This window comes from Rhinatrema bivittatum, chromosome 1, assembly GCF_901001135.1.
Source record: "Rhinatrema bivittatum chromosome 1, aRhiBiv1.1, whole genome shotgun sequence".
NCBI classification, from domain to species: Eukaryota; Metazoa; Chordata; class Amphibia; order Gymnophiona; family Rhinatrematidae; genus Rhinatrema; species Rhinatrema bivittatum.
In genome coordinates, this window is record NC_042615.1 from 154,807,440 (window position 1) to 154,831,116 (window position 23,677).

Genomic DNA, 23,677 nt, shown 5'->3' on the forward strand with positions numbered 1-23,677 from the left:
CTTCATGCGAGCATGTTTTAAACTTCGCTTATCTCCGTACATTAAAGCCGACAAAGTCCTAAGGAAGATATGCAAAATACATTTGCTTGAATAACTGCTTAAATTAGAAGCACACATTTTAAATCTTACACATACAACTGCACGCACGATATAAAATTCCAGCATATGTACTCTCGCACATCCATACGCATATATATGGGCGCCCGAGCGCTCATTTTAAATTTACGGTCCATGTGCGTTAAAAGTTGAAGATGCTGATTCTGTTGAAATTTCATTTGCCACTGAACTTGTCTCATGTGAAGACGTGCAAAAGGGATGACAAACCACTGCTTCTGTATGACCTAGAATCTTCATGAAGAGGTGGGTCGAGACTTGTCTCTGGCCTAGGATCTTTAAGATTAATTTGGTTAAATCATCTGCCTTCTGGTGAAGCAGAAATGCTTTCCTCTGTGTTGTATCCAGGTGGGATCCTATGAAGTCTATTATATGAGAAGGATTCATATTAGATTTTGGGAACCCTATAAAAAACAAAACAAAAAAAAAAAAAACAAACCACCCTAGGAAGTGAAGACTCTTATCCAAATTTGTCTTTTTCACCTTTTGTGTGCTGAAGAGTCCAACTCAGCACCAAAATGATTCTGACATTGACAAAGCTCCACTATCTTTACTAGTCAATGGCACCGATAGAGTATCCATGAAATAAATAAATAATTCATAGGATTTTCCACTCTGTGATCTGTTCAGCTGAAAAAATATCTATATTAGAGAGACTGAATTGATGGTGTTGCTCTCCATGTGGATCTCTTTTCTGCATTTTGAACTATAGAGGACCAATGATATGTGGCAGCATAGCACCAGTGCCCACTGGCAACTTAATTCCTTCTTTACTCGAAGGTTAATATCTTCATGAGTGGACTCTGCCTTGTTTGATTAAAGGATCTGCATAAATAAGAATTGCCATGCTGAGTCAAATCAAGGTACATCTTGCTCTGTTAGTGGCTAGTTTGTGTCCTATCTGGTGCTTGTGACCCAAACAATAAATATATTATTTCTTGTTGCTTACTCACAGGGATAAGCAATGACTTTCCCAAGTCTACCCAGCTAATAATCCTTCTATGCTATTTACCTTGACCACATCCTCTGGCAACACATTCCAAAGCTTGTGTGCTGGGTGAAAAAAAATACCTTATACAATTTTATTTTAAATCTACTCATTTTTAGTTTCATGGTATGTCCTTTTGTTTTAGTATTATTTGAAAGGATAAATAACAATCCCCTATGTCAGTGTTTCCCAACCCTCTCCAGGAGGCACACCTAGCCAGTCGGGTTTTTAGAATTGGCATAATGAATATGCATGAGATAGATTTGCATACCCTGGATCGCCATTGTATGCAAACTTCTCATATGTATAACTGATTAAGTGTGCCTCTAGGAGAGAGTTGGGAAACACTGGCCTATTTATCCATTCCATACCACTCAAGGTTTTATAAATCTTTATCTCCCCTCTGTTGTCTCTTTTCCAAGCTGAAGAGCTCTAATTTGTTCAGCCTTTCTTCATAAGGGAGCTGTTCCATCCATTTTATCATTTTTGTTGCCCTTCTCTATACTTTTTCGACTTCTGCTGTGTCTTTTGAGTTGAGGTGGCCAGAACCACGTGCAATACTCAAGGCACAGTTACACTATGGATCAATACAGATGCATGAAGATATTCTCCATTTTATTCTATATTCCTCATGAAGGATCGGATAGGAAGAAAGGATGGAATGGCTCCCTTATCTGGAAAGACTAAAGAGGTGAGAGCTCTTCAGCTTGGAGAAGATTAAAGCTGAGAGGATATATGAGAGAGGTCTATAAAATCATGACTGGACAAAATATTTTTTCTCATCGCACAATTAAGCTCTGGAATTCATTGCTGGAGGATTTGGTAAAGACAGTTAGCGAGGCTAGGTTTAAAAACGTTTGTACAAGCTCTTGGAGGAACATTCCAAACAGCAAAAATGACAGGAGTCAGGTGGCACCTTATAGACTAACCAATTTACTGACCCATGAGTTTGAACTTGAAGATTTGATCAAAACAGCAGGATCATCAAAAAAAAAAAAAAGTGAAAAATATCCAACTTAGAAACTGTCAAAAAGCCTGACTGGGAAAGACACCAAGGCAGAAAAATGCACACACTAAAAAAAAAAGCTTAAACAAAGAAGGGTTCAACTGCAGAGCTGGTCGCATCTGATGCCACAGGCAGATGAAGAAAAAAATGAGGTGGACTGTTGGCCACTGCTGTGCAGGAAGTCCCTTGCAAACTCGGAATAGACACTTACACTTTTTGAGAAAGCTCTGGAAGTTTGTTCCATCAGAGCCAAATGTGGTTGTATGACTGGCTGATCTGTTTTTCTTCAGAGAACTTCAGACACACTTCACCCTTTTAGTTACCATTATGTGATGAACACAAATATGCTAGCTCCCTATGCCAGCTCTTAAATGCCTAGCTAAGGAAAGATAGCACTGCACTGTTATTAAAGACTTACACTGCTGAATATAATTGCTCTGAGCACTTTATTTTACTATGTCAAAATAAAGGTATCTAAGGGGTAATAAATCAGCACAACAACTACAAAACAGTGATTATTAAGATTATTAATCCTCAATAATCTTTTTTGGGTAAGTACTGTGTCTACAAATGCATTACAATAACAGTATACTTACGGATGATCGGGATCTGGTATTCTTGCAGACTGGCTGATCCCGAGCGCCAGCAAAGCCTAAAGAAAACAAAAAGAAAATGTTTATTTATTTATTTGAAAAGATTTATATTCCACGGTTCAAGGAAGATTACAAAAGCATATGCAAAATAAAAGCCAAATAAAACTGTAACAAAACAGATAAAAAAAAAAGAGAAAACTAACGCAACTAAAACCAATGACAACATTGATGTAACAATATAAAATCATTACATAATTCAATAAAAAACAATGTTCAACTATAGTGCTGTTAGCATGTTCTTGCCTCCATGTCAGGTTTCCACTTTTATAAAGAATGAAAAGGTGTTTAAAATAATTTATGTGAACACACAATTTCTTTTCTCAATGCCTGCACTTTGTCTGTTTCTTATTGTTCACTACAGTTCACTTGCTGATGTGATACCTGGGAAACCCTTAGATAAGGAGACATTACTACTTACCTGATAATTTCCTTTCCTCTAATAAGGGCAGGTCAATCCCTACCAGAGGGTTATGCACTTATGCCAGCAGATGGAGACAGAGCAAAAGCTGACATCATGGATATATAGTCCCGCCCAAACATCAGCCAACCAGCATTCTCTGGAAAAGCCAAACTGTGGACAAACTGATTATACTTGAATATTATCATTAACAATCAACTGGTTTCAAACCAATGGGAACCCCAAACTCAGAAAAAAGAAGTAACACATGCAGTAAACTAAGGGGCTAGAAAAGCCACTTATCATTCATCAATGAAGAGCAGGAATCATACCCTGTTGGATTAGCCCTGAAAAAAGGCTAACCCAACAGTAAACCTCGGCAGCTTAGGGCAGGTATGGGATTGACCAGCCTTCATTAGAGGAAATGAAATTATCAGGTAAATTGTAATTTCTCCTTCCTCTGCATTCTGGCAGGTCAATCCCCACCAGTGAGATCTAATCCCAAATCTAATTCCAAAAAGGGTGGGAGGCTGCCAGCAGTCCAGTCAAAACTGTCCGCGCGAACATCCAAGCGGTAATGCTTAGAAAAAGGTGTGCAACGATGACCATGTCGCCGCTCAGCAAATCTTGGCAGGCAAAAACAAATGAAGTCTCGCCCATGATACTGCCTGTGCTCTCAAGAAATGCAGTTTAATTTGTTTTGGCAAAACAACCTCAGTAGCCACATAGGTGGCCGTAATGGCTTCCTTAACCCAGTGGGCTATCGTTGCCCGTGTCACTAGTGCTCCCTGTTTACTGCCACCATGGTGTGCAAACAGGCAATCAGACGTCCGAACAGATTCAGTCACCTCCAAGTACAGCATTCAATTATTCTTGACGTCAAAGAAACACAAAAGATGGTACTCACTCATATCTGTCTCCATCCAAGGTGGGCAGGAAATGGACTGATTCAAATGAAATTCAAAACCACTTTTGGCAAAAATGAGGGCACAGCCCGAAGCTGTACCGCTCCCAGAGTCATACTCAGAAAAGGCTCATGGCAAAGAGCCTGCAGCTCGGAGACCCGAGGTATCAAACAGACTGCTACCAGAAAAAACTGTCTTCAAGGTAAGTAATCACAATGAAAGGGCACGCAGTAGCCGAAAGGGCAGACTTGCCAAGAATTCCAGGACCAAGTAAGATCCCACAGAGGCACCGGAAGCCATAGTGGGGGGCAAAGGTGCTTAACTCCCTTCAAAAAAACAGAACACACCGGGATGGAAAGACCCTCCATTGACTTTCCCCCTTTAACAAGCAAGAGCTGCAACTTGAACTTTCAGGGTGGTAAGGACCAAGCCCTTATGCAAGTCATCCTGCATTAATTCCAAATTTAAAGGGAATATCCACCTTGAGAGGTTGAGAACTTCACTGAGAAGACCAGGCCTCGATAACGCTCCAAACTAACAAAAGCTAGAGAAGTAGAAAATTTTTCTGGCCCAAAGTAATGAGGTAATCACAGCAGGTGAATAATCTTGCTTCAAAAACAGAGCCCTTTTGATGGCCAAACCGTAAGACAAATGACCCATATCCTTGTGTAGAATTGGCCCCCTGCCGCAACAAATCCTTCTGAGACGGAAGCCTGAGGGGACTGCCCACCAGCAGTCTCTGGAGATAAGCATACCACAGCCTCCGAGCCACTAAAAGAATGGTGTTGGATTGACTTGCAATCTTCTGGACAACCCTGCCTATCAGAGGTGAGGGCGGAAACATATAAAGCAGGACCCTGCTTAGCCACTCCTGAATGAGAGCGTTGATGCCTAGCATTTTGGGGTCCCATATGCACCTGAAAAAGCATGGAACCTTCTCGTTGTTGATGGATTCCAACAAGCTAGGTTCAGTAGGCCCCAGCGGGCCACAAGGAGCTGAAAGGCTTTGTCCACCAGCATGATGAAAGTCACTGTCGCTGTATTGGCTGACATTATTCAGACTGCCTGAGCCTCTAGATGCTTGGTGAACTGCAAGCACGCTATTCGTACCACCCGTGCTTCCAACCTGTTGATGTTCCACTGCGGCTCCTCTGCATTCAAGTGGCCTTGCACCATCAACTCCTGACAGGAGGCCCACATTTGTCATGAGTACCAACCAATCCAGCATCTCCCAAGGAAACTCCCTTTCCTAAGATGATCCACCTGTAATCACCAGTTCAACTGAGACCTCCCATGCAATGGTTGAGCAGCCTCACTGCATTGTTCTGCGACTGCGTGTTTCACTGGGAAAGCAACACGCATTGAAGAGACCGCATATGTGCCCTTGCCCAGGGAGTTACTTCTAAAGTGGCAGCCATCAACCCCAGGACCTGCAAATAAGACCACATGGTCGGGCAAAACATGTTCATCAGGGTTCAAAACTCAGGCCATCAACATCCGGATTTGAGTCTCTGGCAGAAACACTCTGCCCTGCTTTGTGTTGAAGCAAACCCAGAGATATTCCAGAGTCTGAGTCGGCTGCAAATTGCTGTTGACCAGATTCACCACCCAGCCTAGTTCCTGTAGTAATGAAATCACCTTCCGAGAAGTGCAAAACTTCTCTTCCTTGCTCTTGGCTCGAATCAACCAGTGGTCCAAACAGGGGTGAACTAGAATGCCATCTTTGCATAGGGCTGCTGCTACCACTATAATGACCTTGGAAAATGTCCTGGGAGCCGGGGCCAGCCCTAAAGGCTAGGTCTGAAACTGGTAATGATGATCCAAAATGGCTTGCCGAAGGAACCATTTGTGTTTCTGGTGAATAGGGATATGCACATATGCCCCATCAGATCCAGAGACACGAGGTATTCCCTTGCTTGAACTATTATGACAGATCGCACCATTTTCATTCTGAAATGCGTGTCTTGCAAATGATGATCGATGCCCTTGAGATCCAGTATGGGTCGAAAAGATCCTTCCTTCTTGGATACGAAAAATCAATGGAATAATGGCCTGTATACTGTTGTGACTTGGGAACTGGAATCACTGCTTTCAGGTCCAACAGCTTCCACTTCTACTCTCTTCTGAGGGGAGTTGCATGGAGAACTCATAAAGGCATCCAGAGAAATGCAAGGAAATTCTAGAGCTTACCTGTCTCAATGCACTTCGAAGATCCATTGATCCAAAGTAATCTGGACCCACCTGTGATAAAAGCGAGATAGGCAGCCACCTCTCCCCTGCACCAACAAGTGGGCCCACAACTCCTCATCAAGCAGATCAAGGGGTTCCATTACCGGAGTCCACATCCTTTCAAGGCCCCCAGGGGCAAAAGGACTGAGATCTACGGTAGGGACAGGATTATCTGGGAAGAGCCTCCCCTATAAGGCTAAAAATGTTAGTAGTCTAGAGGGCAGCCACTCAACCGAACAGTCCGGGAACCCGCTTATCATCCTCCAATAAGCAAGGGACCTGGGTTTCTCCCCATCATTGCCAAATGAAAGTGAATCCATGAAGGGCAACTTGGAAAAATTGGACTTGGAAATAGTATCTGTCAACTAGTTGTGTAGCCACAGTTGTTGCCCAGTCACAATCACAGAAGCAGCTCCTCTGGCGGCTACGGAAATCAGGTCACATCCTGCATCAGCTAAGAAGAGAGCCCCCCAGCTCTACCATAAGTTCATTATCAAAAGTGGCACTGCCAGATTCTTGAGAAAGACGCAAGGTAGCCTGAGAAACCAAGGCAACAACAAGAAGCAATTTGTAAATGCTTCGCCACTGCCTCAAAGCCTCAATTCTACTATCCTGAGCATTCTTCATAGCTGCAGCCCCCTCCACTGGAATTGTGGTTTGTTTTGTGTCAGAACACACCAAAGCATCCACCTTAGCGAAACATAACTGCTTTTTGGCCTGTGGAATTAAGGGTATTTAAAACCACCAAGGTGCACCCTCCTTTAAAGGATGCCTCTGGCGCACTCCATTCCAGATCAATCAACTCTTGAATCGCATCTAGGAGGGGAAAGAAAGATGAGGCCTTGCATAAGGTGAAAAAATAGGATGCTTCTTCTGTACCCCTGAGGAGTCAGCCCCAGCCACTCCGAGTTACTTCAAAGTTAGAGAAATCAAGCTCGGCCACTCATCTCTATGAAAGACACAGAGAAATGTTCCATGGGGCTTCAAATCTGGGGGAATTTCCCTTTTCTCCCTAGGAGAGCCTCCATCATCATTGTCAGTGTCATCTCGATCCATCTCCATTTAAACTGTGTCAGGCTGCGCCGCGCCATGGCACTTGATTGTGATGACAGGCACAGGAGAACGCTCCGTGCACAGATGTAAACTAGTAGGTAATGTCGGCTCAGAAGACCACCTCTGTATAAATGTCTAATCACTGGAAGCATTCCAACTACGAAAAGGAAGATGGGTCCGTTCCAGTCCCTATAGGCCCAAATTTTACATCCTGAGTGCGGGTTTCTCCTGATAACTTAACCGGTGTATCAACTGAAGGAGGGAGACACCTGCATCATGTCGTCCTTGGTCCCATTCCCTTCAGACCGGGGAGATAGACTATCATTGGCAAAATCAGAAGGAAGTAGATCCCCATGAGCATTCAGGCAGCAATGACACAGGCTTGAAGAAAGCTCTGGCTATATCATCCTGATGTTGCATGCAGCACAAATAGATAAGCGCTTAGACTCCTTTGTCGTTGGCGCCATGATTGTACTTCGCTCAGTCAGGTGTAGGCATATGGCCAGCTAGATGCACAAAATGAGTGGTCAGGCACCCGCGTGTAAAAGCAGTGCCCAAAATGAGGGCACAAAAAATGTGTGTCCAGGTTCATGCGCTTAGAACGCTTATACAAAGTGGACATCAAAATTGGATATTCAGACACATATCCGCTCAAGGAACGCCCAATCTAGGCACACAAGGTGTGTGTTCAGAATGAAGGATGCTCAAACTGGATGCACAAGATGTGCATCCAAGGTGTTACACACATGCGCCCAAGTGGGAAATGTGGCAACGGATGCCCAATTCACTGGTGCGCACCGGTGGCACACAGCGAAACTTGCGCGAACGCCCTTGTGGCCTACCACATGCCATCCAAGGAGAAGCCTAAGAGTGGGGCCTAGCCAAAAGGCCACTCAACCTGCTGTGCCTCAACTACCTTCACATCTCACAGAACTCCCCAGAGACGTGAGTGGGAAAGGCCTACGCCAAGGAAAAACAGACCCAGTAGGAAAACTCTCTTCCTTCTATGGTTTTTTTTTTTGGGGGGGGGGGGGTTTCTTATATATATTTTAAAACTTTAACCTGAGCTCAGCCCTCCCTGGCTAAGAGCAGGAACGGGTCCTGGCTATGGGAGGAGAGGGTGAAAGTCTTCACCCTCCGAGCCTCTCTCGGCCTGCAACTGCTAATTTAAGTTCACGCCATCCCAGGCTACCAAACTGAAGGCATTCTACTGAGGGAGGGACCAAACGGTATCACCTCAGGAGGCAAGCGGTGCTATATAAATATCTTGTCTTCCTGCAAAGTACATTTTTTCTTTCTTTTCTTTCTTGCTCACAGGCAATCCCCGATAGGGAAATGTATGTCCACATCTGCTGGAGACGGAGAATACTAGCTAGCTGATGTCTAGGTGGGACTATGTATCCGTGACGTCAGCTTTTTCTCCATCTCCATCTGCTGGCAGAGGTGCATAATCCACAAGTGGAGACTGACCTGCCAGAATAAAGAGGAAACTGTATTACAGCGTCATTCTCCACAGGTATCTCATGCATTATGCCCATTGGCAAAATGTAAACTGACCAGTGGAAAACAGAAATGGGGAATATGAGGCCAAACAGTATGTTTAAAAAATATATACTGGGGTTACGATTACAATACTCATTTCCCATTCTCCTTTTCATTTAAGATAAAAGCACATTCTTTAAACACATATTTGGCTAGTGCCTTGGTTAGTTTAAGGACAGGAGAAGAACTGTCCCAGAAATGAATTGGTTACTCAGGCAGAGAAAAATCTGTACTCAGCAATTTATCAGGCTCTAAACTTTGTAGAATTTTGCCTTTAGTGGATTACTTCCTTTTATTATGTCAAGGTTCAATTGTTTGTGTTTCTTCAATGGTGCAATTACATTTTTTTCTTTGTAATAAGTACTGTATAGATCACATCAGTCACATCAGCAGAAGAAATGTAAAATGATTTCTTACCTGGTTGCAGGTATCAGCTAAAGAATGTATGGCTTCTGAGAACATGCTTGCAGAGCCCGTATAAACCCAAGCAAGCAGTTTAAAGAAGAAGTTCAATCCGTTTCTGGGGAAAGAAGAGAGGAACAATAACTAACATATTTACTTTAACTTATAAAAATACAAACTTTCTCTTATAGCAAACATTCAAGTTTAACAAATATTTGTCAATGGTTAGTACCTGTTACACACAAAAGTCCCATATGAACCAGTAGGCTGGTAACTTGGTACTTATATATGGGCAAGACACCTTTGTATGATCAGATATTTTAGTTTGGACTGGCTCCCAAATTAATATCACCACAGCGCAAATTTTTTTCTTAGATATTTAACTTTGCTACTGTGAAGATGCATATAGCATGTGAAGGTAACATCAGCTTCTACTAAACAGGAGACCTCATTTCAGACACATTGCGAGTGTGATGTCTTGGAGCACCAGAGTGAAGGGAAGATGACTGCACACCTTACAGCATGCCCTGTCAACTCAAGGGTTAAAACAATGAGTTACACTGAGATGAGAAGAAGCTAGACTGGGGTAAAATGAAATAAAAAAAAAAGAAAAGAAACCCCATTAATACAAGATCTTTAAAATAGAATCAGAAGAATTCTGCCTGTTTATTATTTTCATTGGCTCCACTACATCTCTCTGGTCAGAGAACATCCTCTATAGATCTGGATCTCTAGTTGAATCCTCTGGATCAGAGAGCAATTAATAAGAATTATGACTAGCACATACTACAGACAAACATTATTTACATTTAAAAACAGATAATACCACCTAATAAAAAAGATAAAAAAGAAATGTTTCCTTGATAACTGATCAATGCATTTTATTTAGTACAACCATGATCTTATAATGTGCATTAGTTTACAGAAAGGTCTAACAAAAGAGCAAACAAAATATGGATGTAATTAGTGGTAAGATCTACACTGAATAATTATATTAGAATTATGGAACATAAGCATGCATAAATAAGAAAGAGAGCCCTAAAGGTTACACCATGCTATTGTGTGCTATTCTATTTTACAAGAACTTCCCACTAAACAAAACTGGAACTATACCCCCTGTAGTAAATAATAACAATGGCTTGCATTACATAACAAAAACAGCAAAATTCATGTTTCTGTGAAAGTGACCTGTTATGCTATAGTTGAACTTTCAGTTGATTGTAACAGAAACTAGTAATCTACAAGTAGAAGCATAGCAATTATAATAAAAAAAATTTGTATTTACATTCCATCTTTTATGACACTTCAAAGCGGATTACAGTCAGGCACTGAAGGTATTTCCCTTTCTCCAGAGGGCTTATAATCTAAGGGAATCATTTATCAAGCTACATTAGACATTTCCCATGCAGTAAAGGCCTTGTGGTAGCGATAACACATGGTATTTTAAATATGACGCATTATTTTCCCCCCAATAACACCATAATAGTAATGAGTTGATTTGCATGCAAATGTATTGCAAATCATGCAAAGCAGTTCATTACTAGGCAATTTTTTACCGTCTGAAATAAAAATATAAGACACGATACTTCCATAGCATCAAGTGAGCATTTGAACAGGACCGCAAGCATGGACTCTGAATGTAGAGGTGTAAGTTAGATTTCATAAGCTAGCTAATTTTTCTTCCATAACAGTTGAGGAAAAGGCAGGAACTTTGACAGGTCTTTCTCATTTCTTTCAACAGGTACTAGAAACTACCAGGAATTGAAGGATGATTGGGAAACACTGTATTGCCAGAGCTGTTGCTGCTGTTATCAGTTCTACACATGTCCAGACAGATGTCCTAAACCACAGGGAGGAACTGATTCAGTGTGAAAGATGTCTGCAAATCGACTCCCTCAAGAAAGAGGTGGCAGAACTCAAAGAGGTGGTGGCAAGACAGAAGCATCTGGGAGAATGAGGACTACATCAATGAAATGCTTATCAAGGCATCTAAGATGGAGAAATCAAGCAGAGTGGAGTGCGAAATTGGTCCACAAGATGATAGCTGGACCCAGATTACTATGGGTACTAGACCCTACATCATGACTCAGATTTCCCTTGAACTGAAGAGCCAGAATACAATCCTAGAAGTAGAGGAGATTTCATCCAATGAGAAGGAGGAACCAAGACATGCAAACCTCAAAGCTGCTGTTGGTGACTCACTTTTGAGGGGCACAGAAGCATCCATCTGTCAACCAGACATGGTGTCCCAGGAAGTATGCTATCTGACCGGGTGCCAAAATCCAAAACATTATGGAGAAATTGCATAAAACCTTCAAGCTTACAGATCACTGTCTGATGCTCCTTATCCATGGTGGTATGAATGATACTGCTAGGTACCATAAAGATTATATCAAAAGTGACTTCATGGCTCTGGGAAAGAGGGTAACGTAGATAGGTGTACAGGTGTATTCTCCTCAATCCTGCCAGTTAAGGATAAAGGCCCAGGAAGGGAAGCTTGCATTCTGGAGATAAATGAATAGCTGTGTAGATGGTATCAACATGATCATTTTGGCTTCTGGATCATGTGATGAATATTTCAAGGATTGCTGAACAAAGATGGGATCCACTTGTCAAAGAAGGGGTGCAGCACCTTTCAACAAGAATGGCAAACCTACTGAGAGACTTTAAACTAGAATCTTCGGGGATGGGTGAACAAAACCCTACAGTAAGAAAAACATTAAAAACTTGTATAGACCTGCAGACCCCCGCTGGCCAGCGAGTGACCGATACTCCTAGTATTCTTAAAAGTTTTTAGGGACTATTATGCTGCCTTATATTCCGCTGGGCCTCGGGATGCATTGAGAAGCCAACAATTTTGTGCTGGAGTAGAGTTGTCCCGCATTACTGTGGAGCAGCGAGCCCAACTCAACCAACCAATCTCAGAAGAGGAGGTTAGGAGGGCAATTTGGCAGGCAAAACGTTTTAAAGCCCCAGGGCCCGATGGTTACACGGCCGAATATTACAAGGCTTTGACAGAAGTTTTGACTGGTCCCCTTACAAGAGTGTTTAATGCACTGGTAGAACAGGGGGAGTTCCCATGCCATGATAATGCAGCTTTGATCTCGCTAATTCCTAAACCAGGGAAGGACCCACAGTCTCCTGCTGCTTATCGGCCTATATCATTATTAAATGTTGATCACAAATTCTTGGCAAAAATACTAGCGGACAGATTGGCGCTGATTTTGCCCTCTGTGATTAAACCGGATCAAGTGGGATTTGTGCAGAAACGCTATGCACTTACAAACATCCGTAAGGTATTGACGGCCATGGCGCTGAGCATACACTTTCAGGAGCCCTTTCTGGCTGTAAGCTTTGATGCCGAAAAGGCCTTTGATAGGGTGGAGTGGACTTACTTATTTGAGGTACTGGAGGCCATGAATATCAATGGGTGGTTTGGGAAGGCGGTTCATCTCCTTTATAAGGGCCCTGTAGCACGGATTGGGGTCAATCGGTCCTTTTCCGATACTTTTCCAATATCTAGGGGGACTAGGCAGGGCTGCCCTCTTTCCCCCCTGTTGTTCCTACTACAACTAGAACCCCTCCTCCTAGCTATCCAACAGGCTCAGCAAATTAAAGGGGTTCGATTTCGCACCCAGACATTTAAGTATGCGGCATTTGCTGATGACCTCTTAGTCTTCATGACCAATCCTAGGGCATCTTTATCCCATTTATTATCCCTTTTTAATGACTTTGGTTCTTTTTCAGGATTTCGCTTAAATCCTAATAAATCGGAGGCACTGGCTTACCCGGATGCGCTACGGGAACACTGGGAAGGTTCATTTCCCTTGCTGTGGGCGCAGGGGAGCATACGCTATTTGGGGATTTATATATCTACGGATTTAGCTAAGCTCTATGACCTTAATGTACGCCCCCTCTTAACCTCTACCTTAGACCGGATGCTCCGATGGCGATCTCTGCCATTATCTTTAGGGGGTCGTATTAACCTTTTTAAGATGATCATTCTGCCAAAATTTGGTGATTACTTTAAAACTTAAGGATGTTAGACGCTTGGAAAATGGTATATGTAAATTCATTTGGTGTGGGAAAAAATCTAGAGTGGCGCTTTCTTACTTGCAGAGTCAGTGGGGATGGGGGGGTCTCAGTGTACCCAACTTGCGTTTATATAATTGGGCGAGTAATTTACGGGTGGCCCGGGAGTGGCTGTTGGGGGAGGGCTATTATATGTATCTTGCGGCGGATCGCACAGTCATGGGCACATGTGATTTGAGGTTTGTTTTACAGACCACATGGGATAAAGTGAGTCTGCGGGAGCCCCTGGCGGGATTGATCACCCCGATTCGGAGAGCCTGGATCCGATTATTAAAGCTGTTGAAGCTTCCAAAGGGCTGTGCTTACTTCCTCCCCATTCAAGGGAACCTGGATTTCTCCCCGGGTTCCACTTCTATAATTTTTCAGAGATGGGCGGCTCTTGTGATCACGCAAGTGGGTCATGTTTTTGATGATCTGGGCCAATTATTCACCCTTCAACAATTGGCTGACCGTTATAATTTGCAGCCAGTATCTGTTTTTGAATACTTACAGCTTTCCCACTATATTAAATCCCTCCCGAGGGCCAGTTTGGCACCAGCGGGGGTCAGGGCGATTGTAGATTGCTTTCAGTTGGATCGGACCAGAGGACCCTCCCTCTCGCATTATTATAAGCGATTGCGGATTTTGGTATATCAAACGCCCTGTTTAATACTGGCGGAGCGTTGGAATAAGGAGGAGCAGTTTGGGGTTACGGCCATGCAGCTGGGAACTTGCTTTAAGCGCATTGCCAAGATTTCTTCTAATTCCTATTATAGGGAAATGCAATTTAAATTTCTCTGGAGAGCATATGTATCCACCCAGGTTGCTTTTCGTTCTGCTCTGGTGCCATCTGACATATGTGGGAAGTGCAATCGGGAGGGTGGGACTTTATCCCATTTGTTTTGGGGCTGCCCTGTTATCCGACATTTTTGGAAACGAATTGTATGTTATTTGGCTGCACTGTTGGGTTCTCCCCTAACGGCCTCGCCTTTCTTGCTGCTTTTTTAATGTATTCCTTTATTGCATATCTGGGACGCTGGGCACCGTATGTTGTTTATGAAAGCATGCTTTGTGGGAAAGAAGCTAATTTTATTGCAGTGGAAGGAAAAGACGGCACCCTCCTTTTGGGCATGGAGGAATCATTGGCACCGCTTGATGCAGATGGAGTGGCTGACTGCCTGCCAAGATCCTGGGCGGCGAAGACGTTTTCTACAGATCTGGAATCCGTACATTCAAACATTGCCTCATAGGGCGCTGAGTTTCCTTCTGAATGACTGATAACCCCTGCAATCTTGTTCTGTTCTTTGGATTATAGGGGGTGGTAACCCGACATCACAGTTTGGTTTAATAGACTGGGGCGGGAGGGGGGGGGATTGGGGTGGGTGATACTTGAGTTATGGATTCCTGTATTAGAGATTGCATTCACTTTTTGTATGCCTGTTGGATGCTGAAGGACGCCTGTGTCCAATATGCTATCTGTTTTTCCATTGTTGTATGCTGAATGGAATAAAAATTGTTTACACAAAAAAAAAAAAAAAAAACTTGTACAGAAATGGGAAATATGGGAAAAGGGCAATATCTGGAAAACTATGTACACTAATGCTCATAATATATGGGGAATAAATTCCCAAATCTAGAGGAGGTCAAAAAAGAATCTGATCTAGACATAGTAGCTGTCATGGAGACCTGGTACATGGAAAACCATGACAGATATAGTTATAACAGTCTACAATCTATTCAGGAAGGAATGGATAGGAAGGAAAGGAAGAAGCGTGACATTAGAAAAATCTAAATAGATAAAATAGATATATAAAGAATAATATTAAAGCAACTCACTGCTGGGCTTACGAGGTAAGGAGGAAGAAAAAGGGAATGTAACATCTATTTATATTGGTATAATATACAGAACTCCATCACAGACAGAGAAGATGGATAGAGATTTAATGGAGGATATTCACAGGATTGCTGTGAATGGGGAGGTGCTAATGCTAGTGTATTTTGACCTGCCATATACTAATTGGGACATTCCAGCTGTAGCAATTCTAGAAGCAGAGAGATCCTAGATTCTCTGCAAGGAGAGCATTTCTGGCAATGGGTAACTGAACCCACACGGGAGGGGGCAATATTGAACCTGATGCTTACCGATGGGGACAGTATTTCTGATGTTGTAGTGGATGATTATCTGGGATCCAGTGCCAACTGGAAGGTATGGTTCAATTGTATGTATGTATGTATGTATGTATGTATGTATGTATGTATGTATGAGCACCTTTGATGAGACTGCGTTGAAGTGATCGCATCCAGTCTATGTTAAGGGAACTGCATTGGTTACCAGTGAGGTGAAGATCCAAATTTAAGCTGTTGACATTAGTGCATAAGCTTATGATGTCACATTGTAGATGTATTTTTCAGAATAAACTGAATCATATAAACCAATTCGTAATTTGCGACTGGCAAATAAAGCTCTGTTAAAGGTACCAGCAAACAATGTTATTCGTTTGCAAAGAACAAAGGCATGGGCCTTTTTCATATGCGACTACTACTATGTAAAATTCTCTTCTGGATCAACTCAGGTCTCAATCTGATGTGAAGGACTTTAGAAAACAACTAAAACATTGTTGTTTAAGGAAGCGTTGAGTGATGGTCATATTTTTTATGAGATTGTATTTAATATATTGTTTGAATACAGAATGTTGTAATCCGCATTGAATACTGTGAGTGGATGTGGCAGAATATAAGCCACCAAATGAATGAATGAATAAATAAATAAATAAACAAACAAACAAACAAACTGATGAAACTTCCTGTTCCAAGGCACAGCGAATAGATTCCTGTCTGGGCTCACCCACAGGTAGAAGATCCAATTCACTACACCTTGATCCAGAGACCATTTGTGGGGTCTGAAGACACGACTCAGCATATCCACTAATATATTCTCCACATGGGCCAGATACATGGCCCTGAATACCATACCATACCATGCGAATGAGCCCATGACCAGATCTGATCTGCTTCCTGACAGATCTACTTGGTGATATACCACACTGCAACTTAGTTGTTGATCTGTATCAGGACAATTTTGTTGGACAGCTGATCTCTGAAAGCCCACAGAGTGAACTTGATCATCCAAAGCTCCAGGAAATTGATTTAGCAATGCCGTTCCAAGGTGGACCACAAACCCTGGGCGCTAAGCTCTTCTACATGAGCTCCCTAGCCCAGGGTGGACACATCCATTGTCAACATAATTTGAACCCGGGAACTTTGAAAGGTAACCCCCCATTCCAGATTGGAAATGTTTCACCACCGGGATAAGGAGTCCCGGAGTGCCGGAGAAATTCGGATGCAGTTTTGGAGGTCCTGTGTGGCCTGACACCACTGGTCCTTTAGGGTCCATTGAGTGTTCCTCATGTGCAGCATGCCAGGGGAGTGACATGTATTGTTGTGGCCATAGGGCCCAACAACCTGAACAAGTCCAAGGCTGGTACCTGCTGGCTTCCGTTGAATCCCCGCCGAAATAGTCATCAGATTGATGGTCCATTGTCGCAGCAGGAAGGCCTTGCCCTAAGCCGTGTCTAGCAAGGCTCCGATGAAATCCAATTGAGGTAATGGACTGAGATGGGACTTGGGGAAGTTGATGACGAACCCTAATGACTCCAGCACCTAGATGGTCGAGCGCATGGATGCATCGGCTCCTGCCTGAGAGGTGCTCTTGACCAGCCAATCATCTAGATAGGAAAAAAACATGGACTCCAGCTTGCATAAGTACGCCACTACCACAGGTATGCATTTTGTGAAGACACATGGGGCACATGTTAGCCCAAATGGCAGTACACGGTACTGGAAGTTTTGCGTTTCCACCACATATCAGAGATACTTCCGATGACTGGGGACGATCTCAATATGGGTGTACGCGTCTTTCAGATTGAGAGAGTATAGCCAGAACCCATTTTGCAAGAAAGGAATTACGATGCCCGGGTAAACCATCTTGAACTTTTCCTTTTTCAGAAATTTGTTCTGAAATTAGGTCTAGAATGGGACAGAATCCCCCTTTTTCACTGGTATCAAGAAATACCAGGAGTAAAATCCCCAAAACCTGGTGGAACGGGTTTGACTGCTCTGGTCGTTAAGGGGGAGAAGAGCTCCTCTACAGTTACCTCCTGATGGGCTACCGGTCCCCAAAAAGGACTCAGGGGCAATTTGGTGGGGCACTCAATAAATTTAATTTGCACCCACTGTGCACGATGGCAAGGACCATCTACTAGCCCAAATAGGGCAGGGCAGCAGAGAGGAATAATAGGAGGACATGAGCCAGCCCAGGGGGGCAAGTCTTAAGGACTATAAACTTTCTGTAACCATAAAGGGAGCAAGTTGTAAACAGCATGGGTACTTTTACCAATGGCATAAAATGGGCAGGGCTAAGTCAGAAGAGGGAAAAATGCATGGGGATTGCATATTAAAATCCCCACGTGTACTTAATATGTATTTATTTGCATCTCCATCAAAGCCAGTAGAAATATATGAACAGACTAAAGACCCCTGTTTCCCTCCAGCCCAAATATTTCCCTTTAAAAACTAGCTTACAGACCCCCGGATTTAGTTTAAAAATGTCTATAATATTGAAGATGTCTAACTATATTACATATTTATAAGACATCAATGGAATATAAAATGAGAAATTACTACTTACCTGATAATTTCCTTTTCTTTAGGATAGTCAGATGAATCCAGAACAAGTGGGTTAAACCCCTCTACTAGAAGATGGAGATGGAACAAAATTACATCACAGTACATATACCCCTGCAGTGACATCAGCCTTCCAGTATTCTCTTCAAAAGCAACTATGGACAGACTAACAAAACTTGATTAAACAAATAACCATTTCAATACTCAGTCAACAGGCAACACTGAGCTCAAACAAGAATGTATTAACACTAGTCTGGGCACTGGACAAACACTCACCAGTAACCCATGTAACATGTAGCCATGGAGGAGGACCATTCGGCTGCCAAGGGAGGGAAGCTGGATTCATCTGATTGTCCTAAAGAAAGGGAAATTATCAGGTAAGTAGTAATTTAACATTTCTTAGCGGCCAGTCAGATGAATCCAGAACAATAGGATGTACCCAAGCTACTCCCGAATAGGGCAGGAGGCTGCCCGCGGACCAGTCAGAACTGCACATGCAAAGGCAGTGTCCTCCCGGGTCTGCACATCCAGATGATAATACCTGGAAAAAGTGTGTAAGGAGGGCCATGTTGCAGCTCAGCAAATGTCGACAGAAGACAACAATTTCACTTCCGCCCATGACACTGCTTGAGCCCTAGTGGAATGGTCGCTGACCTGACCAGGTAATGGCTTCCCAGCATCAGCGTATGTAGCCGTGACTACCTCCTTAATCCACTGAGTTATGGCAGCCCGCGATGACGGCTCTCTCTGCCTAGTTCTGCTGTGAAGGACAAACAGACGATCGTCTTCCATAAAGGCTTAGTAACCCCCAGATACCGGACAATATGTCTATTGACATCCAAGGGTCGCAACAGATGATACTCCTCATCATCTCTTACTCTGTCCAAAAATGGCAGGGAGATGAACTGAATCAAGTGAAAGTCAGTGACCACCTTCGGTAGAAAGGAAGGGACAGTACGCAAATGTACTGCCCCTGGAGTCACCCAGAGGAATGGCTCCCAGCAAACAAAGCTTGCAGTTTAGAACCCCTATGCGCAGAACAAATTGCCACAAGAAACACAGTGTTCAAGGTCAATAACTGCGAGGTCAAGTTATGTATGGGTCTAAACGAAGGACTGGCTAAGAAATCCAAAACCAAATAAACACTCCAAAGGGCACCAGAAACCGCAAAGGACAACGAAGATGTTTCACTTCTTTCAAGAAACAGGCCACATCACGATAAGCCAACAAGGATCCGCCATTCATTTGACCTCAAACAGGTGGGAGCTGCTAATTGTACCTTTTAAGGAATTAAGTGCCAAGCCTTTATTCAAGCCATCCTGTAAAAATTAAAAAATGAGCGGGATCTTTACCAATCATGGAAGAGTTCCTCGATCCTCACACCATGCCTCACTCACCAAACCAGCACATAAGCCAAGGAGGTGGAGAACTTTCTAGTTCATAGCAAGGTAGAAATCACTGCCGCAGAGTATCCATGTTTCAGCAAGTGAGCTCTTTCAAGGGCCATACTGTAAGACAAAATCAATTTGATCATCGTGAAGAATAGGATCCTGCCGCAACATATTCCTGAGCACCAGAAGCCGAAGGGGCGATTCTGCTAGGTGCCACTGCAGATCTGCATACCATGGTCTCCTGGGCCAATCTGGAGCAACCAAGAGCACCACCTCTGTAGCGCTCGATCTTCCAGACTAATCTGCCCAACATGGGTCATGGAGTAAAGGCATACAGCAACTTGTCGTCCAGCCACTCCTGCACCAAGGCATCAATTCCCAACAACTTAGGATCTCTCCTGCGACTGAAGAATTGCGGAATTTTCGAGAAGTTGTCAGCAGGTCTAGAAAAAGGAGGCGCCAGCTATCCAGAATCAGCTGAAATGCCTCATTTGATAGCACCCATTCTCCTGGGTCCAGACTTTCCCAGTTGAGAAAGTCTGCTCTTACATAGTCTTTTCCTGCTATATATGAGGCTGAGATCATCTGGAGATGTAGTTTGGCCCATTCCATAAGTTGACCTATCTTCTGCGACACTTGGTTCCACCCTGCCAATTTATGTAAGCCACAGTCATTGCATTGTCCAAAATTATCTGGACCGCTTGACCCTGCAGCCTGTCGCTGAACTGCAAACATGCAAGCCGGATTGTCCTGGCTTCCAAACAATTGATGTTCCAGAAGGACTCTCTTGTATCCCAGCGCCCTTGTGCTGTCAGCTCCTGACAGTGAGCTCCCCTACCATGAAGGCTTGCATCTGTTGGCAGTACTAACCAGTCCAGTGGTGCTAGGGAAATTCTCTTCTTTAGATGTTCCGGCTGTAGCCACCACTGCAGTCGGGAGGAGACCTCCATTGGCAGGTGGAGCCGACCCAAATAATCCAGAGACTGCAGGTTCCACCAAGACAACAGAGCGCACTGAATAGGACACATATGCTCTTTCGCCCACAATACCACTTCCAGGGTTGTTGCCATAAAACCAAGTACCTGCAGGTAGGACCATACGGTTGGGCATAGGGTGTTCATCAATAGACGCAATTGTGTCATCAACTTCTGAATACAAGCTTCTGGCAGAAAATCCTTGCCCTGCTTTGTGTCGAACAGAACCCCAAGGTATTCCAATGACTGAGCAGGCTGAAGACTGCTCTTGCCCAGGTTCCCCCCCAGCCGAGCTCCTGTAACAAGGAGATCACCTTGCGGGTCACCAGGAAGCTCTCTTCCAGCGACTTGACTCAAATCAGCCAGACATCTAGATACGGGTGTACTAGGATCCCATCCTTTCTCAATTCTGCCGCCACTACCACCATTACCTTGGAAAAGGTACTGAGAGCAGTGGCCAGACCAACAGGCAGTGCCAAAAACTGATAATGGCATCCCAGAACTGTGAACCGCAGAAAGCATTAATGCTCTAGTCGAATGGGATTTTAGCGGTCTCGAGGGCCGATAAAACTTCAAAGCAGTATTAAAGCTAGCAGGCACCAAATGATTAAGACCCTTAAACACAAGCATTCAAATTTTAAACTTTATCTTCAATTTTACCAGAAGCCAGTCATATTTAGATAAAATGGGGGTGATATGTTTATGAGTAGAGACCCCCCTGAGACCACCCTAGCAGTGGAATTTTGGACATACTGCAATGCCCTGATGGAGGTCTGAGTAAGCCTAATATCCCTGCGAATATCCCTGCCAATATCCCTGCCAATATCCCCTCAGTGGTAACACGCTAGAGAACTATATAGATCTTCTCTAGAAATCACATGATCTTTGGCAGTCTATTATCTTCGGCAGTCTATTATCTTCGGCAGTCTATTATCTTCGGCAGTCTATTATCAAAACCCAACCTCTAGCCTATATTAGGCACCGCTCATGTTAATTATGTTATTACCCCCATATATCTTAATTATGTTATTACCCCCATATATCTTAATCCAAGTTAATTCGACCTGTTCATTGTAAGACATTTACTTGTCATTGTTGTTATTGTTTAAAATGTAAACCGAATTGATCAATAATTTTGTTATTGGAAAGTCGGTATAGAAAAATGCTAAATAAATAAATAAATAATATACAGGCCATTGCAGTAGTCCAAAGAAGAGAGAACCAGAGAATGTACGACCGCTTTTAAGTCTGTTTCTTGTAAATAAGGATGAAGACTACAAAGAACATGCAATTTGTAATATGCACTTCAAACCACATCCCATATCTGAGGCTTTAGTGAAAGGGAAGAGTCAATGACAACACCAAGGTTATGGACTTGAGTAACAATGGGAATTGAGTGTCCCTTCACACACAAAAAACTGGGAAAATTTGAAGGCATTTAGAAACTTTATTTAAAGTATCTTAAAAAGACCCCTTTATAGGAAAAAATATTGGATGTCGTCCGCATAGACACGATATCCTACATCAAGACTAGCTAAAACCTTACAGATAGATAAAATATAAATGTTAAACAAGGACGCTGACAACACAGACCTCTGAGGAACGCCAGTTTCAAGAGAAAACACATCAGATTGCTGGCCAGATAAAGTAATGTACTGAGTCTTATCAGATAGCGTGAAAACTATTGTAAAACAGAATGATTGATTCCAGTTTCGCTCAGTCACTGGATAAGTATTTTATGATCCACATTATCAAAAGCTGTAGTTAACTCAAGCAGCACCAAAAAATATTCAGTTCTGCAGTCAAACCTGCACATCGATAAAAGATAGCAATAATGCTTCCGTATTGTGATTCCGACAGAAACCATATTGATGGTTTCTGGTTCAAAACATCTTGTAGTTGAATCAGGATAACCTTTTCCAGCCATTTGGCGAGTAAAGACAGGTTTGATATAGGATGGAGTGAGTAGAGAAATTAACAAAAATTAGCTCAATAATCCACTTTTAAACAAAAGAGCAGAAAAGATAACCAAGAAAAGCAGCAAGCCGAGTGACAAAAGCTGAACTATAAGCACAAATGCTCATAGTCTGGGTAATAAAATCCCAGATCTGCAAGCTCTAATGATAGAAGTGGACTTGGATATTGTTATTAGAGAGATGTTCGGACAGTCTCATGAATGGAATACAGCCATACCGTACTACAAACTGTTCAGAAAGGATACAGATGACAGAAATAGGGAAGGAGTAGCTCTTCATGTCAACAATATGAAATGGAAGGGGCATGGGAAAAGGAAGAAGCGTTGTGGTGGTCTTAAAAATAAAAAGATGATGGTATTTCCATTTCCACTGGTGTGATCTACAGGCCTCCAAATCAGTCAGAAGACATCCAAAAGGTGGGAAGGGAGAGATGCTGCTCATTGGAGATTTTAATCTGCCTCATGCAGATTGGAATATCCCTGCACAGAATCTGCAAAAAAACAGAAAGACTATAGATGTCCTTTAAGGTGCTCTGCTCAGAGAAATGGTGATGGAACCCACGAGGGGAGAAGTAATACTGACTTGGTGCTCACAAATGGAGGTAGTATCTCTAATGTCTGGGTAGGTGCCCACCTAGACCCCAGTGATCATCAGATGGTATGATTTGATATAATAATCAAGAGGGAAAGAAGTCCTACAACGATCAAAGACATGGATTTCAAAATATGGACTTTGGTAAAATGGCAATGTACATCAAGGAGAATCTAGAAGTTTGGGAAGAGATGGATGAAGTGGAACCACAGTGGGCAAAATTAAAAGATGCTATAATAAAGGCAACAAATCTTTAATAAAAGTAAAAAAAAAAAAAAAAAGGTAAGAGAACAAGGAAACCGATATGGTTCTCTAAAGAGATGGTTAAGAAAATAAAGGCACAAAGATCAATATTCAAAACGTAGAAAAGAACTAAAAATGTCTGCCAAGTCAGTGAGTAGTGGTAAATGGAACCTATTCTGAAAAGAGAAAAGTGGAAGTGGAGTTCCTTAAGGATTGGTCCTGTTCGATATGTTTGCGAGGAATATTACTGAGGGATAAGAAGGTAAAGTTTTAAAGTTTGTCTTTTTATGGATAGCACTAAGACCTGCAATAGAGTTGATATACCTGAAGGAGTAGAGAAAATGAGAAGCGATCTAAAAAGCTGAAGGTTTGGCAGCTGAGATTCAATGCCAAGAAGTGCAGAGACATGTATTTGGGATATAGTAATCCAAAGGAGCAGTACATGATGGGGGAGGTAAA

The 23,677-nt window shown here is 42.8% G+C and overlaps 1 protein-coding gene across 1 annotated transcript in view; it reads right to left on the reverse strand.

Moving 5' to 3' along the window:
- Nucleotides 1–23,677, reverse strand: part of SLC30A9 (solute carrier family 30 member 9) — a 220,582-nt gene that overhangs the window by 63,263 nt on the left and 133,642 nt on the right. Inside the window, exons 9-10 of the mRNA XM_029588688.1 lie at nt 9,305–9,407; nt 2,705–2,760 (exon numbers count right to left, since the gene is read on the reverse strand). Coding sequence (XP_029444548.1) covers nt 2,705–2,760; nt 9,305–9,407 — 159 coding nt within the window. The remainder of the gene's footprint in view (nt 1–2,704; nt 2,761–9,304; nt 9,408–23,677) is intronic.